This window comes from Ammospiza caudacuta, chromosome 1, assembly GCF_027887145.1.
Source record: "Ammospiza caudacuta isolate bAmmCau1 chromosome 1, bAmmCau1.pri, whole genome shotgun sequence".
Lineage (NCBI taxonomy): Eukaryota > Metazoa > Chordata > Aves > Passeriformes > Passerellidae > Ammospiza > Ammospiza caudacuta.
In genome coordinates this window covers 102,836,325-102,854,101 of record NC_080593.1, presented here as the reverse complement: position 1 = coordinate 102,854,101, position 17,777 = coordinate 102,836,325, and the positions used below count along the sequence as shown (strand labels likewise).

Genomic DNA, 17,777 nt, shown 5'->3' with positions numbered 1-17,777 from the left:
TCCCACCCCTGGTCTTGTCTCTTTTTATTCTAAAGCTGTTCCCAACACATCTACCTAATCTGCATTGCTGTAAGGGTCAGTCTGCCTCAGAGGCAGGATTTTTCTGCATTTGCCCGAGTTCATGAAGTACCTGGCAGATAATTTCTGCAGCATCCTGAGATCTGCCTTTCGAGGAAGTCCTGCCCCTGTTGTTGCAGCTGCCCAGCCCATGCCCCGGGAGAGAGCTGACACACTCATGTCATTGAAAACCTCCCCAGACCGAGGTTCAGTGAAGTCCCCACTGCTGAAAGGGCACTCTGCTGTGTCCTCCAGGATGTTAATAAAGATGTTAGATGGTACTGGTCCCAGTACTGACCACCTAGAATGCCCCTGGAAATTGGCTGCCAGTTCAACTTTTTCTGGACAGCTGGGCTCAAAGGATGGTCTGGTACACTCCTCACCCTTTGCAGGTAGCTACCCAGTCCAGATCAGTGATTTGACTATAGGCTGTTTTAAAAAGAAATAAATTAAAAAAAAAAAAAAAAAAAACAACAGAAGAATCCTTTTATTTTCAAAGTTTGATCAATCCATGAAAGAAAGAGCAGCACATTTTTTGCAAAGCCCAAATAACTGTACAGCTCGTTCTGAAGACAGATTTTTCCCAACAAAAAGGAAGTGCCTGTTGAAGAGAAGGAACCAGGAAGGGAGCTGGGACCAACTGTGGCCAGCATGGTTCTGGCTGGCTGGTACCTTTAGAAACACACTGCATCCTTCACACTTCTCCTTCCAGTGTTCATCTCCTTAAAATCACTGAACACCCAGGTGAGGATCCATCCAACTATAAAAGACATTTTAGCATCCCCGAGTGCTATGTCAGGGCTGCCCTGTATATTTCAATTTTCATTCACAGGACCTATGGAAGAAATGGAGCAAAACTTTGCAGGGGGGAATGCTGCCTGGGTACATGAGCAGCCACCTTTTCACTTCAGAGGAAATCAGGTTGTCTTCCAGTGAGTTCCAGTCATCAAATTATTTTATTGTTACAATATCATGAAGCAGATTTTATTTTGTGCACGTCAAGGTGCTCAAAGTGTTAGTTTTCACAGTATAGAATGGATGTGACAGCATTTGTCATGGAAGCACTCAGCAGAGTATGTTTCAACTTCATTTAGTTGTGCTGTTTTATGAAGTTCTGCAGTAAAATGTGCCAGCAAATTATGTTAGTTTCTTTCTGGTGATTAACTAATCATTCATATAATAAATAGCAGCTAACTACAAGAAAGAGATTTATTTGTCACAGATTAAGAAGAATGTCAAATTTTTCCCATTTCATGTAAAAAGGCAGAGGAAAAAATACTTCTAAAATGACTTTGCAACATGTGCTTTAAGTCATTACTGAATCAAAACTACAAGTGTATCCTTTTAACATACCCTACCCACTCAATTACTTTTTTTCTCAGGTTTTTTTTTTTTTTTGACATGGAAAGAAACCTACATTGCAATTGTAAATTTTCATGCTGCAATGAGCCATTTGCTTCACTAATAATAGCAATTAAAAAAAAAAGGGCATTTCTCAAGCTCATATGTATGTCTGTATTTGGGAACTTAAAAAAAAAAACCGTCTCAGATGTAAAAATGTGACTTGGAACATGTAAACATTTTTGTATACCTGAAACACTGGAAGAAGAGTATCAGCTAACAGCAAAACAAGAGTTGCCTTAAATCATCGAAATGGGAAAAAGCATGTCATGGGGAGCAGAGAGAAGCACACACTACTCAGTCTTTAAAGGGTTATAAGAAATGAAGTAGCACATTAGGTCATTGATTTCACTTTCTTTTCTCATCCAATGGAAAGCAGTAATGCTGAAGAGAATGGCCCAGCAGAACACCCCAGAATTCAATAATTATTCTAGCCATTAGTTAATCTTGACAAAGTGTCAAGTTTCAGTTGCTTTTTCCTGAGAAAAGTCATTATGTTTGGTGGAAATGTCTCATGTGATCTGTACAAATAAAATAAGGCATTTCAAGAGACTGTTACTTGTTTTCTGACTTGTTTTTACTTTTTTTGCTGACAGAGGCTTGTCCACAGTGTCCTTTGTACATCAAAACCTCTACTTTTCTACAAATGGGTATGGCTAGAATGTCTTCAGTTCCCATTGTGGCCCTGGGTGCTGGGTGTCCTGAAGGCTCGTCAGTGTCCCATTACTGTAGCTTGAAAGTCAGTGATGTACAACAGCATATTGCACAATCCAAACTGTGAGGCTCCAGAGAGGATTAAGAAGGTACACTGGAGTCATCTGTGGGTTCACTCCTTTTGTTTCTCTCTAAGGTGTAATGGTTGTCTGGAAAATTAAATTAGCCAGACAAAGATGCAAACTTTTTGCTGATTAAATTACAAAGCAGTCCCCAGATTGTAGAGGAGTGGCACATTAAAAACAACAAATCATTCAACCTTCTTCACTGTTGATCCTTAATTTGAAAGGCAGCATGGATTCCTAAGGCCGTAGCTTCCAGGATTCCTTCAGTGAAAAATCATTGCTACCCAGCTATAAAAGGCTTAACTCTTAAGAGAATATTGTGCTTTTTTTCTTTTTCCTTTAAAATTCAGATTTAACCAACTTGATTTGCAGTGTGATGCCAAAGAGATCAATTAGTTTTTTCCCTAGTCCACTTGATCATAGTCTCTGGTGAGCGGTACAGGAATATTAGTTTGGCGTACAGGTCTTCCTCTAGTTCCAGTTCTCCAGTCTCTCGCACCAGGAAAATGTCAGTGCACAGCTTCAGGATTCGGTCTACATTGGGCAGCTCCTCAAACATGATGGAGTGAGAGATCCCACTGAAGAATTCACGGACAAACTTCCCTATCACCAGGACAACTGAGGCATACAATCCCATAATGCTGAAAAGAAAGAAAGGAAGAGTTCAAATTGTGCCTCATGAAAGGGCAGCCAGGTGTGAGGAAGCTCATCCACACGGCTAACTGTAGTCTGTCAGTGGGCTGAACGTCAATTTCTAATTAGGGTCATGTTTCTGCTGTGCCACAGGATGAAGGAAAATAAGATCTCTTCAAACATCTCACAAATCTGGAATCATAAACAGCTGACTGCTGTTTAGCGGCTGACTAAAATTCTTTGACCTCAGTTGCTGATGGTCACATGTCCTGCCTGCTACAGCTTGGAAGTCACAATTGGAAATCTGACAGCAGCTAAAAGCAAATAATCTGTCACGTTTAATATTTAATATTTTTTATTAAATGTGTTTTTTGTCTTTTTCCAAGCTGATTCAAATATTTTTTATTAAGGTATATGTAGCTGGTGACAAACTAACATTTACCCTGATAATCTTTCTATGGGGACTTCTCCAAGATCCTACCAGAAGAGTGTATCTCCTGGGAATGCTTAGTCTCATGCCTTCCTCTGTCTGTGGAGATGTATTTCATAACTCTTTCACACCCAGGGTCCTGGCTACAAGATTGGGAAGGCACCAAAACCAGCCAGAGTTCAGGCAGAACTTGACCTGCAGCTGAACTAACATATTTTGAGGTTTTTCTCTTCAGTAGGAAATTGGTGTGAAGGGTGCTTCTGTTTTTATTCCCACTGGAGAGCAGTTATCAGGGGTAATACTAACCTTGCAAATATTAATCCTTCTACAGATAATATTAATAGACATGGATTTGAAAATCTCACAAAACCCCTTTTCAAAATGTTGTAATGTTCAAACACTACAACAACGACAAACAATATACCCCCAAACCAGCAAATAGTCACTTCTACTTCTATCTTATGTGATTTATTTAATTTTAGGTAAAGATTTCCTCTTACCCATAACCAGCCAAGAATCCAAGGCTTGGTGGACTGACTTTATCACTGAATATGAAGAGTTCAAGACTCTCATGAGGTGTTTTATGTCTTTTTCCAAGCTGATTCAAAACCCACCATTCTTCAGATGCATTTTTGACAAGGGAAACTGTAATATTTTCCCACTTGCAGTCTATTGAAAAAAAAGTGTTAATATATACACAACAAAAATTGAAAAAATCAAAAATTTTGAGAAAGATACTTCAAACATCTGCATTATAAAATGACTGAACAATGCAGAAGCAAAATTCTTCAACTCCATTTTACATTATTTCTGTATACAAAACTATAAAACCCAGACTTCTGTGGTTTTTCTTCTGCAAATCTGATCTGAATCTGCATTAAATATGTAAAATGTTTCATATCACCTACATACTCTTCTGTACAACTGTCAAATAATTTTGGTATTTTCAGGCCAAAATATCAATAGCACTCATCACTTCTGCATTTCATACTTACAGAAACACATTGAACCTGGAAGGGTAGCAGTTAGCTTTTGTGTCTTAAAGGGAAGCTATCACCATAAACCATTTGTGTCTGATATAAAAGATATTATTCTCTTGTGCCAACAAAAGGGTGATATCCTGTTTTATGCATACTGATCACACAGACAGGAGATGAACTCTGGTCCTCCTGAGAGTGCATTAGCAGTGTATACATTAAAGCCCTTTCAAAGAAACTCTGATTAGGGACCTGAACAATGACAGTGAAGCACTCTAGAAGAAATAACTTATTTCTACTCACAGAGCTGAGTTCAGAATTATTTTTCTTGGTGAACCTTGACAAGAACATACTACATAGCACTACTACTATTACATCCAAACTCCAAATGTAGCCTCTGTTGAGAAAATTGCTCTTGGATAAAGACTTGTTCCTACTATTCCAACCCAAAAGGTTTTTCACATGTATGTATGTGCATGGGTGCACGTATTCTGTATGTCTGTGAGTACCTGGATGAATTCTGAATTTCAATGAGTTATTTAAAGTGGATTCTTTGTAGCCAATAAGGAAGGAATAGCTTGGAAATCCATAAAAATAATGCAGTGTTATTATTTAAGCTGAGGAGCTGCATTTGCAGACATACAAAACTACTGACTGTTCACAGTAAGGTAGCAGGGAGATGTGGAGAAGTGAACTTGTAATCACTTACACATAAAACAAAGGAAAAGAGTTCCTAAAATAGACTTGAAGAAGATGGACTTCATCCTTAGAGTCATTACTGTTAAATTCAAGCTAGAATACGTGGACATGCATTTCTGCCTTATACTGTATTATTACCTTATCTGTCCTCAAGCTTGCAGACACCAAGTAAAAACCATTTTAAGTGCATTCAACACTGAGGTGCCCCATAGCAGCTGTGAATATACAAGTGTGAGTGCTGCCTTGCACTTCTTTAAACCATACTCTGTTTTCCATGGTCTGGAGACATACCTTTCAATAGCTGCTTTATGGGTTTTGCCAGAGAATCACTCGGAGCCTTGATGTAGTATGGATAAACTTCCTCTAATGTTCTGGAAAAAAGTGAGAAATCAAATATTTCATATTTTTATACCTCTAAAATAATTTAGAAACACCTAACAGTGCTATACAGAGTTCCCAGTGATTCTTAAGTTATGACTTTATAGTGTTCAGGTGTCACATCTGAAAATTAACTGGATTTTTCAGCTATGTTTTTTCAGAACTTCAGCAGAGAGTTCTGTCCATAACGCCACCATTCACACACCATGAATTCCACATAGCTGGGGCACGTGTGTTTGCATGGAATGCAGACTTTATATTTTGTTTAAACAAAGCTGCTTTTACAGTCAGCAATAAAGTATATAATAAAGGCAGCATATTGCCAGTAGTAAACAAGCTAGAAAAATATGTTGTGAGCACAGCTATTATTTCAGAATTGCAAGGTGGTGTTTTAATAATAACACCTGAAAAGAATGAGAATTTTTGCCAGAATTTTTCATTGGGAAATATTTTCACAGCTTTTAGGCGGATTTCAAACATCTAAAGAAAGATGTTTGTAAAAGTTCTTCTACTGGACTCAAAATCAAATAATCTTGAATGGGAACAAATTACCAGTATCTAGAGGGAGACACGTTTCATTAAAAGCAGAGACACTGTCCTAACATTTTCCTCAAATTCCAGGGAAATTCTGAAAAATTCCAGGGAAGAGGAGCTCTCAGATAAATCCTGTGACACTTGGCTACATTGCATACACCAGGCTGAGGAAGAAAAGGGTGGCAATTGAAAATCCCTTCTGATCACTCCAACAGGCCCAAGAAAAGGTCAGCAGCTGAATTGTCCCAGCAGAGGTGGCAGAAAGCCTCCTGCAGAAGCATCTGAATGGCTAATAGCTATCACAACCATTTCTCCTTTATGACCAAGTAAAAAAACCTTAAATCTACAAAACTACTGCAAGACAGGCAAATGCAGCTATATTGTCTACGTTACTGCTTGCCTTTTGCAAAGAGAGAATTATGAATTAATAAATTCTTCCCACAAATGAGAAAAATCTACCCTCTGTGGCCCTGCATCACCTCAGGAAATATTGCTGTATCTTCACACAGCAGAAAAGAGGCATGCAGTATTTTTAATTGCAATGATCACATGTGCAATAGCAGTCTGTATGTATGAGTGTGTGTGGGTGCAGAAAAACAGCTGTGCACAGGAAAGGCAAATCTAATTTCTACCTACTAACAGATCAGAACCCCTCAGAGTTTTCACAATCTCAGTTGGTCTCAGCTTAAACTTTTCAACTCCTTTGGCCACAAATCAGATCAAGTGGCCTTCAGGGATGATGTGTTGGCTTAGCAGTACTTAGAAGCCACTGCTGTAATGTAATCCCCAGTGAGAAGGTGGAAGAGGAAGAGCCAGACTCTTTTCAGATCTAAAAGAAGTCACCACTATGGTTAATGCTATAAGGATATATCTGTAGAATAATGTTTGATATTTATATGAAGTGCATGCCTTGTGCATTTCCATCACAGGAAAAGGTCTGATGTCAGAAATGACTGCAGATGTTACCCTTTGACTGCAGTGATTTAACACTTCCTTGCCAATCTAGTACTATTCAGGGGTAACAATGTGAGATACAGTCTGGATATTTATTTAGAAAAAAAAATCTTCAATACAACATCCTCAGATCAAGTTGGACTTATGTAACTCAAAGATGAGTTGAACTAAGAATATACTGAACTTGTGCTTATCCAAAAAATCAAAGAAAAGTTACTAACAGATTCACCATGCTTGTTGTTGATGATCCTTTGTTCTGGGTCCTCTCAGCCTATATTTATAATAGGAAACAAGTTTTCACCTTTAATATTACTATTACTTGGTTTCAGTGCTGTTGGCATCTGTTATTAGAGGGGGATAGATGGGCAGACAAATGAAACATTTGCACAAGCTTGGCCACCTTGGGACATCAGGCTTCAAAGGGGAAAGTTTGCATATAAATAGAAAAAGAAAATAACTTACACCTGTTCCGGTTGATTTTCAGCCATCATGTTAGCAATATCTATTCTGGTATGTGTTTTTAGTGGGAAGGTAAGTTTATCTGATGCTATTTCAGACTTGGCACCAAGGGAGAGATTCCTGTTGTAAGTAAAAGGGAAAACACATTGAGAACCTACAATGAGAGCATAACCTAAGATGGGTGAGGCAGCTGCTGCGGGCTGCAGAGAAACACCCGTGGCAGATGATGTGCAATGGCAGAAAGCCTTTGTAAAAATGTATGCTGCCTCTGTGACACAACAGGACCACCTTACTGCTGCTCATGGCCTCCTGGCCTAGAAGAAAGGGAGCAGTCAGGCAGAAGGTCACTGTGGTAAGCCCAGAACATTTTCAGTCATTCGCGTTCACAGCGTATCCCACAAGATACAATTTGAGGGTGAAAAATGTCGCCTTGCACTAGTGTATGAATGCTTGTAGCCATGGAAGCATATGGGCAAACTCAGTAGCAGAACTAAAAATTAATGTGAGGCTCAGAAATGATGGAGTGATGTAATTCACTAGTTAATAGCCACTGATTCTAGGGAAATAAGGGGGCGCGGGGTGGGGGATGTCAACTAAAGTTGCATTAAATTCATTACAAGCCTATTTCTGACTGTGGAAGAACGGAGCCAGCATGTCCAGAGCTCCCACAGCAAATAGACTGACTTGCTTCTTGTGCATAGTCTTTCAACAATCCAGCTTCTACTTCCAAGGAAACATGTAAATAAGGAGGGTGCAAAGGAACTTGGATTCCACAGAGTGATGACTTAACTCCAATTTAATCCAGTAATGTACAGGAACCCCATCTGGCAGACAGTAGCCAGCAAATGACCTTGGTGACTGGGTGTGCTCTAGCCTGAGTGCAAAAACTTTATACCCCAGGCTGTCTCTTTCAAGAACTTCATTGTAAAGTCAGTTCACTGGGGCCAAAGAAAGCTCACATGAGCAAAGGTCTTAACAAAATGGATCTGTGCCATTGTTATGGTATTTGCACATAAAAATTGTTGGTGTCACTTCCGGACTCCCTTAATAAGAGGATGAAGAACTTCTGTTTGTATTTCCTCATAGGTTTTCTGCCTTAACTAGGTCTAAGTGAATACACTTTCCATAAATGTTAGCAAGGTTGTTGTTAAGGGCAGTTAATTGGAACATCCCCACCTAAAACTGGATAAAAAATTATTGCTTTTTCTTCCTTACTGTCAAATCCCATTGAAAATTCCACCTGGACATTTTAAATAATCTATTTGCTAGTGGCTCCACTTCTTTATTTTTTGACAACTGCAGGCAACAAATGTTTTCATAGGTAACAAAACTGACTTCTCTCTGGCTCTCTCCCTCCTACTCTGTTTTTTTGCTCTGCCATACAATAGAATTTGCTAAACAACCAAACCAAAAATGCAATGTGGACCTGTTCTACTGAGCTAATGCTTGGCAAATGATCCATCCACCTCATAATAACTGTGTTTAATTACCTCTGAATGGTCCATGAAATAACTAAAGTGAAATCAGCATTTAAGTCTCTAAGTCCCTGTATCATTTTATTTCTGCTGGGAGGGCTGATGGTCCACAAAGAGTTTGAATTTCCCTCCAGGTCTGCTCGAGTTATATCTTCTCTTGCATAGCCCTCTAGAAACTGCAAGGCAGCCTGTAGGTGCAGAAGAGGAAAAGAAAATTTCAGTGCAGTGATATTCACAAGACACAGAACCACATTTCCCTGTCAGACAGATTTTTAAATGTTTGATTAATTGTAAGTGCAGTAGTGTGCACTGATAATTTCCTCAGGTACCAACTGGGGCTTGAGATAGGAAGGGGAATCAACAAAATATAGCCAAGCTAAAAAGGCAAAACAAAAATGGCCTCATTGTTTGATGGCCATGTTGGCTAAAGCGAGTCTAAGAGTTCATGAAACAAACTCTGTAGAGGCTATTTAAACTTGAGTTAAAATTTTACTCTGTCTTTTGTTAAGTATCTTCCTGCAAAGAAAAGTGTCTGCGAAGGATGAACCAACTAGAACCTCGCAACTTCCAAATGCATCTAGGTTACAATATTAGTGCTACTATACATGGGCTATGTGGTAGGATCTAAGATCAAATTCTAATATCAAATTCTTTAATGAGCTAGTAGCAAGCACTTCTTTTAAAGTTATATCTGATCAAATGTTAGTTACATTAGCAATACAATAGCTCCTACTAACTACTAGTCCTTTTCCTGTAGAAACTTGTGGAAACTGGGCGTGTTGCTCCATTAAACACTAAGACTATGCTTAAATGCTTTTTTTTGGACATTTTTATGTCAAAAAATTTCTAGGCTATGCACACTTTCTTTTGACAGCACCACCATTCCCCACTGGAAGGTGAAAGATGTGTGCTCTAGAAAGGAGCATAGGGCTTAAAAGTGCATAAGGCATTGCTTTGTCCCCAGCACATTTTCTTTGGCAGTACACAAACAGCATCACATCTCCTGCAGGTTTGGGTCATTTAGAGGAGAGGATTTCATTCAGACAACAGGACAATTAGGGTTTCTGCCTTCCAGGATTTTGTGCAAAGATGGCTGCATTAATGGTAGCTTGTCTCACCATAACCCAGCACTGTCCTGACAAATTATGTGTCTGAACTTTTTTTCATGCAAATCCTCTTTATAGAAATACCTTCCAATTGATGACAGTACTGATGACCACTTACAACTACACAAACAAAACTCACAAAAGGCCTCCATGGAAACATGCACACATTTTTAAGAAATTAGGTATTCTACTTTTCACTTACAGTGTTACCCCTATAGCTTCTCATAAAGTCATTGAACTCACTCGGATCCAAACTTTTGAGCTGATTCTGCTGAGCACTCATGGTAAAAATAGGCTGGGAAAAAAAAAGAACACATGCTTATCACATTTACTTCACATTGGCTGCTACATACACAGTCCAGCATCCTGTGCATCACAGTCCAAGACAATTATGGCACTCTATTCAACAAGACAATGTTATAATCTCCTTCCTGTGAGATGCAAGCTGCCTACAATTACCTTATATCCACCATGTGGACCTGTAGGATAATTTATTCAGTTTCCACTGGCAGTAGAGGCTGGTTTTGACTTGAAAATGAGGATAATATTTTACATCAGTGATAAACTAACATATCTTTAAACCCAGAAGGGGTCATTTATGGAGGCTTGCCAGGTACCTTGCATAAAGAAGGAGGGTTCAATTGAATGGAAGGAAGAAGAAATGGCACAAGGAAATATAATGCAAAAAACAGAGATTGCTTTCAGTGTTTCTTCTTTTTTACCTGATAACCTCCTAGAGTTATTGTGATTGATACATCTAGAGGCTTGTTGGTGATGCCTGCAACAGATTTGATTAAAGACATGAAGAGCAGTGGGAACCAGACAATACAAATCAGCAAGACGATAATCATGCCACCCATTCCATACTTCACAACTTTCTTTTTCTTCTGGCCTCTTGGTTGGGGATATCTCTGCAAAAGCAAACAGCAGTATGGTAACGTCTCTTCTATCAAGAGATTTGATGGGTGAATATATAATCATCTTAAGGCTTCCCATCTCTTGTGGTAATTTGCTACCCCGTATCACAACAGCTATTTTGAAATTTTTTTAGCCAAACCTGCACAGGCACCCAATTTCTGATGGCAACAGAGAGAAGTGACAAGTGAACCCAAAATGTGCGTCCAGTGTGAAAAATATTGTAAACCTCTGTGATTTTGATTCTTCACAATCATAAAAAAAGAAGACTTTAGATAGGATAATTTGATTTTTTTTGTTTAAGTGCTAGCATGAACTCACAAGAACAAAATATAAAATAATACCTGAAACAGTGATACAACAATTTATTCCAGAAACTGCTATAATGAGGGACCCACTTTCTTGTATTTGCACTTCTGAAAAGTTTTATCACAGAACTCCTTAAGGCAGACTTCCTCTTGCAGGTCTTGAAATGCTGCAAACTGTATATTGTGGCAGATGGGGGGAGCAGGAAAACTGTTTGCCAGCAACTGACATAAACAATCAGTAAAATTTCTGATATTGCTCTACCCCCACAATCATTTCACACCTCACTTAGAGTATTTCTAAGAGCTCACAGGCTTGATCCAATCTGTTTCTACACTGACTCCAATTAACTAATGTTAAAAATGTTGTTGCTGATGTAACAACCTTCTCTTTCTTAGCTTCTGAGGACAAAATGACTGCTTTTCTTCTCCCTTCAAAGCAAATCACATGGCATGTCTGTTCTGCCTTGCCCATAATTCCTGTCCTCCACTATTTGGCTCATGATTGAATACTCTTAATACTCTCGCCATCCTGTAAAATGTCTTACTTTCACTGTAATTTATTTTGGTGTAATTCTTTTACTGTGGTTTAACTCCACAGTGTTTCGTAGCATATCCTCCATGAATTGCATACCACATGTGCAAAATAAATATGCACTGTACTGCACTGCACCTCAAACACCCCAGGAACCTGGCTTTCAGGAAATTGTTCTTGCTTTGCAACATGAATCCATAAAGCCCTATGAGAATATTACATTTGTAATACAATGCTTTATTTAAAACCAATTATTTACTTTTCAGAAGCAGTGTATCAAGTAATTTGTCTCATCCTACAGAATAGTATTTTCATTAAAATATCCTATCAAGATCAGCAGGAGTATTATTATTATTATTATTATTATTATTATTATTATTATTATTATTATTATTATTATTATTGTTGTTGTTGTTGTTGTTGTTGTTATTTGTCTGGAAGATATTAGTTCAGGCATTTCTAATGATGTTACAGAACATCTCAGTGGGACTCTAGCAGTCCAAATACTTAGGCATTCCCCTCAGTGAGAGAGAGAGAACAAATGTACCTTCAACAATACTTGCAAAGTTGTAACACAGTTAGTTTTCTGTATGGCATTAGAACATACATGCTAGCTTAGACATGGGAATCCTCCCATGTCAGATCTCTGCTACACATCATGTGAATTGTAGCATAAAAATATGCGATGAGATAGACAGTCAAAGTAGAGCTGGGTTATTACTTCCCCAACTCCTGAAGTTCTTCAGAACTCCTTCCATTCATGGCAGAAGTGGGAGTCACAGAGAAAAAGCCTATATGCATGATTTGTGTGCACTGTAGCACTGAGTTAATCTATGTGATATACTTAGAAAGCCATTGCCATTAAGAGACAGGATTATAATAAAAGTAGAAATACGTCAGTAACACTTAAAAGTAAATCCACTTCAATACAGATGTAGAATTTCTGACTGGTTTGGTCACTCTTAAAATAATGTTTAATATATTTTTAAAATTGGCAAAATGAGCAAGCATATGGTTGCAATCTTTATAGCAGTTACAAAGAATCCAGAATTTGCAAGTTTAATTTGAACTGAAGCTTAAATGATTTAAAGAGACTGAAATTTCAGTGAGACAAATGGTGGGTTTATCTGGCCTGCAGTTTAGTTCTGGATGTGCAGGGACTCTCCTGGAATAAAGGAGTCAGCTGAATTCCCTCTATAGTTACATGAACCCAGTGTCCCTACACTGCAGGGCATGAGCTCTTCCTTTTACTGAGCTTTCTCCTCAGCTGCAGCTTCGGTGCTACTCCAGGTTACTCATTTAGTTGTGTGTGACTGTGGGAATACCAGGACTTCCAACCCCAGCCTTGAAACCCAGGCATGCAATTAAGCCAGCAGGCACACGCTTCTGGAGTTCACGTTAATTGTGGAAAAATCAGCTGGGCACAAAAGAGAAACCGTTTGAAGTTTCATTCACAGCAGCTGCCAGCTAACATAAAGTACCCAGCAGTCTGGATATTTCTGAACACAAGTGCCAGGCATATCTTCCAACAAACTTTTTGTGGTGGATTCCTCAATTATTTAGGGACTCATGATTATTTCTCTTCCCTCCTGCATGGGGGAAGAGAAGGTCTGAATCACTCATATGGGGTTTCCTTACTTTTTCTGACTCTCGCCAACACTTCAGGATGAATATATGAGCATAGATATCTTCAACACAGATCCAGCTGGAAAGACTGAGAGTGGTGTCAGTCCAAACCCAGTCCATTACTGCTCTCAGCTCAGTCAAAAATGGAACCAGGCGGAACCTGAAGGGAGACCACAGCAGGTAACTTGTCAGAAACAGAGGCATCACATCAAACAAGCACAGCAAGTGTATATATGACAAGAGGGAGAATTAAGACAACACGAAAAGAGCTTAACTGGGGATTCTGTAAACACAAATGCAATCACATCCTGAAATTGCCATAGCTTGTTTTACTCTAGATCTTCTTGCCAGGCCATAAGTATGCTTATGCATCATGGTGTCCATAATTGTGATTGAGCCCCTGATGGAATAGTACAAGATTTCCTAGATTCCTCTGACCTGGGAGAGGAGCACCTGTTTCCTACAGGATGGTAGGATTCACCTTCTTACACCTTCTTACACCAAGTGTTGCATGGCATCTTTGCAGTAGGTGGGCAGCCCTCTGCTGCATTTGGAACTGGGCTTTGTGCCTCAGGATTAAACAGCAGAAGAAGGTGGGAATCAACAGGAAATCAACGCGCAATGAGCAGCAGTTCACTGGGCATCATTCCCTTTCCTAGTCCCATACTTTAAAGAGTATTTCATGTGAGGAAAGCTTTCTTCTGTAACTTTTACTTGGAATGCAAGAAGCTCATACTGCAAATACTGTGAAAAGGCTGAAATGGTTCAATTTTTTTCTGTGAATTACACATATGCTTCAAACTGACTTAATCACAAGGCCACTGTAACAGTGTAAATGGAGGACGTGGTCTGCTTGTGTAAAACCACCTTTCACTCCAAGGTAATGCTGCACCTGTTCCTTGCCCTAACTCCTGAGGAGTTGCAAATGTGCAACACTTCTCAAAGCAAACATCTTTTCTTTTGTGCTTATTTTTAAGTTCCAATTTCTCAGGTGTGTTGTCTTTCACTCCATTCCTTTCACCTGCTGAGGTACAGCAGGTAGACCTGCTCCAAAGGTTTCTTTGGGATTTGACACCTTACTACTTTTTAGGACTGTAGAACTAATAACATTACCTGTTTTCTTGTACAATATGTAGCCTCTATTTCTGTCCACAAAGGTAATTTCTTAGAAGTGTTAAAAATGTCTATTTATTTCATAGGGTACTGAATGGCTGACTGGCATATCAGGCTTCTGGTTTCAGACCAAGAGATGGAATTTTATGAAGTTTGCCTTCTAGAAATAGATTTTTCTTTTTCTTGTGGACTACAGGGGACATATGGCATATACAGAGAGTGCTGTGCAAAATTTACTGTCTTATTTCCAGCAGTCTGTGAAGAAAAGTCATTAATAACCCCAGCATTTTGCTACAGCAGATCCTTATTACACAAAAGAAAGAAAAAAAGGCAGTAAGTCTGTGCTTACCCTTGAAATAAGAACAGGTTGACATAGTTATAACTTTTTGTGAGGAAGTTGCCAAGAACACGAGTTGGATATCCGCAGCGTATCTGATAAGCTGATAAGCCAAAATAAACACATTTCACAAAATACCAGAGCTGGGCAACTGTGTTCTGGCTAAATTTCCTGTAAAGGAAAAGATAAAGGAAAATTATGAGCTTTGTATCTGTGCTCGACCAAATTAGCTTGAAATGGGTTTTTTGCTCCTGGCAGTTTCCCCTTCCTGAGGTCCTGTGAAACGGCCTTGGTTGCTGATCCCATGGCAGGGTTAAAAGAGTATTGGAAAGAAACTGAATGAAAAAGTCTAAAACCAGCATCCACTGCCACCTCAGGCTCCCTAAAGAGTGAAGGCTTTGGGCAGTGCCCTCTCCTTCCATGCTGAAAGTCCCTTGCTGCCCAACACAGACCAGCCTTCCTCAGCCCCCATGATGGCTCAGCCCTCTGTGAGTCCTGGGCAGGGGCTCAATCAAGGCAGCTTTAGCGCCTACTTGTGCTCACGGCAGCACCTCGTACAGGAATTTAAGATGGAGTGACCTCTGAAAATATTTTCTGCTTGACTCAAGTCTTATTGCAACAAATATTTCAGACAGCTCTTCACTTTCTCTTCTCTGGACTGAACTAACCCTCAGCCTCTCCTCACATGTGCCATTCTGGTTGTTATTCAATAGCACAGTGGATCTGCAGCAGATGCCTCATGATGGACAGCATTTGCCAGCCAGCCATAACCCAATATTTTCAATTAAATCCCACAGAAGCATTTTAATTAAGAAATTTGCAGGGGGCTCTAATCTCACTTAGAAGGAATACAGGATGTTTCGGATGCAGATTTGATATTAACAACTTGATATAGATCTCTCAAAAGCACAAAGTCAAAATTATTTAATTTCCTAACAATTCTCAATGTGCAGTAGATAAGAGATCCATTTGAAAACTGATTTTTTTTTCAAACTTGTGCACAATTGCTACTTCACTTTCTTTTTAGACGAAGTCAGACTTTTCAGTTTCTTTTACACTATAAACCTATTTCTTTTTTCCCAGTAAAATAACTTGACTGTTAATGAAGAGTAAGGTGCCCAGGTGATACACTCAATTTCCATGGACAGCAAATGGAGTGAGGGAAATTCTTCAAGGCAACTTAAAGTAGGAAAAGGGGAGTTAGCCAAACACTATGGATGGAACCTTAACACCACTGCACTGCAGACTGAAGTGGTCAGTTTCTTGAGCCATGAAATGTTAAATGAAAAATGAAATGGTAAATAAAAAATGTTAGATTTGGGAGTGAGCCTGACCAGGTATGCAACAAAAAATTTCATGCAGCGGGGTGGCAGCCTCTACATCACCTCCAGAGCCACATGGCAGGAGCATGGGGGGAGAACTTAGCTCTTCAGAACAGATACATATTTTAGACATTCCTCAGTTTAAGGAGATTTAAATCCACAGTTCACACATTTCAGGAAAGTGCTAAGTTATAAGTTACTCTGAGGGAGACATTTTCTACTCACTCTTCTAAAGCAGCATGCGGCAGTCTTGGGAGCAGGGAATTGGATCAGAGGCCAACATTGTCTCAGCTGAAGGCTCTAATCACTCAATTACAGGCAATTTCTCTTTCACCTGCTTGCATTTTGGCCTAAACTGAGAATATTTCTGTACCTATATAACTAATTCTTCCTCAAACTTACATTGGCCACAATTACTGCTGTGGAAATGCATTCCAATTTTCTGCTTAGAAATGAGGAAAAAAGGAACTTGATCATGATTCCAAAGCCTAGCTACAAACATCTCCAATTTAAATACAAAGAACTTGGTAGAGCATCAGTATTCCACCCATATTGTTTCTTTATAAGGCTTATACCTTTCTGTCACTCCAGGCAAGATAAAGAACATCCAGAAATGTATTCCGAAAACAAGGATGACCTGGAAGATGACTTTTCCCATGACAGTCTTTTTGAGGTACAGTGCTCGATCTACAACCATGGTTCCAAACTGAATGAGCACCATCACCAAAAATGCCTCTGGGACCTGATCCTCTGATAATGAAGAGGTGATATCTGCTGCAGCAGAATGTTTCTGAAAAGCAAAATATAAGGATGGTCAAGGAAAAAGGACACTTGCACGATATTTAGCATCTACAAGACATAAATCCTGCTGAGGATTTACAGATGCCTCTGTGACGTACCCCAAAAGCCCAAAATCCAAACACAATGATGATGAAGTCCACTGTATCTGCAAGGAACATCAGCACGTACACATCAGTCACTGCGCTGTAGTCTGGGTGAATAAGATTGTAGAAAAACTGTCTGATGGGCATGTACACCTGGAGAGTCCTAAAACAACATAGACCACAATGTGATTTAATAACACATAACTTGCACTGAAGAAGGTTGAGTGTGGTGTTATTAATATTTTTAAAGATATCTAAGATCTATTCTCACAGCCTTCACAGGACTGCAGAGACACCAGACCTTTGTTCTGATTGCTTCTAAACCACTGTATTAGGATTTGTTCAGTAGAAAAACACACAGCCAACCAAGGTCACAAGGGACATTTAACTTTTTTATCAGGCAGATGCTATTTTAACAACTGCTGATTTGTCTGATGTTCAGCTGGTGGGACATCTGTGTACAACAAGCACTTGAATTAACATCAGTAGTAGCCTGCTCCCTTTAAAATGCTGGCTTACTGCTTTGCTGTTTGGAACCTCCCCCAGACCCACACAACTCCTCATATTGCTCACTTTTTAATTGTAAAAGCCTTGGCTTTGATCATCTGTTCTCGAAACTTTTCCATGAGAAGCTCTTTTCTAGATTTTTGTTTGATGCTTAACACACTGCTTCCCTTCTGACTGCTGTTCCGTGTACTGGTACTTCCTGGGAAAAAAGGGAGCAAAAGAGAAGTCAATTCAAAAGAAAAGTTTAAATACTAAAGTTAGAAAGTAATAAATCTTGAGATTTCCATTTCATATGACTCCCACATTTGAAAGAAGCTTTGAAATGAATTCTTCTTTTTTTCCCGCAGTATG

The 17,777-nt window shown here is 39.2% G+C and overlaps 1 protein-coding gene across 1 annotated transcript in view; it reads right to left on the bottom strand.

Moving 5' to 3' along the window:
* Positions 1-606: 606 nt before the first annotated feature.
* Positions 607-17,777, bottom strand: part of PIEZO2 (piezo type mechanosensitive ion channel component 2) — a 236,417-nt gene continuing 219,246 nt past the window's right edge. The window contains exons 42-53 of the mRNA XM_058820732.1: positions 17,493-17,625; positions 16,935-17,082; positions 16,611-16,825; positions 14,726-14,884; positions 13,276-13,423; positions 10,605-10,793; positions 10,085-10,177; positions 8,792-8,964; positions 7,305-7,421; positions 5,268-5,347; positions 3,801-3,969; positions 607-2,878 (exon numbers count right to left, since the gene is read on the bottom strand). Of these exons, the coding sequence (XP_058676715.1) occupies positions 2,626-2,878; positions 3,801-3,969; positions 5,268-5,347; positions 7,305-7,421; positions 8,792-8,964; positions 10,085-10,177; positions 10,605-10,793; positions 13,276-13,423; positions 14,726-14,884; positions 16,611-16,825; positions 16,935-17,082; positions 17,493-17,625 (1,877 nt within the window). The 3' untranslated portion in view covers positions 607-2,625. The remainder of the gene's footprint in view (positions 2,879-3,800; positions 3,970-5,267; positions 5,348-7,304; positions 7,422-8,791; positions 8,965-10,084; positions 10,178-10,604; positions 10,794-13,275; positions 13,424-14,725; positions 14,885-16,610; positions 16,826-16,934; positions 17,083-17,492; positions 17,626-17,777) is intronic.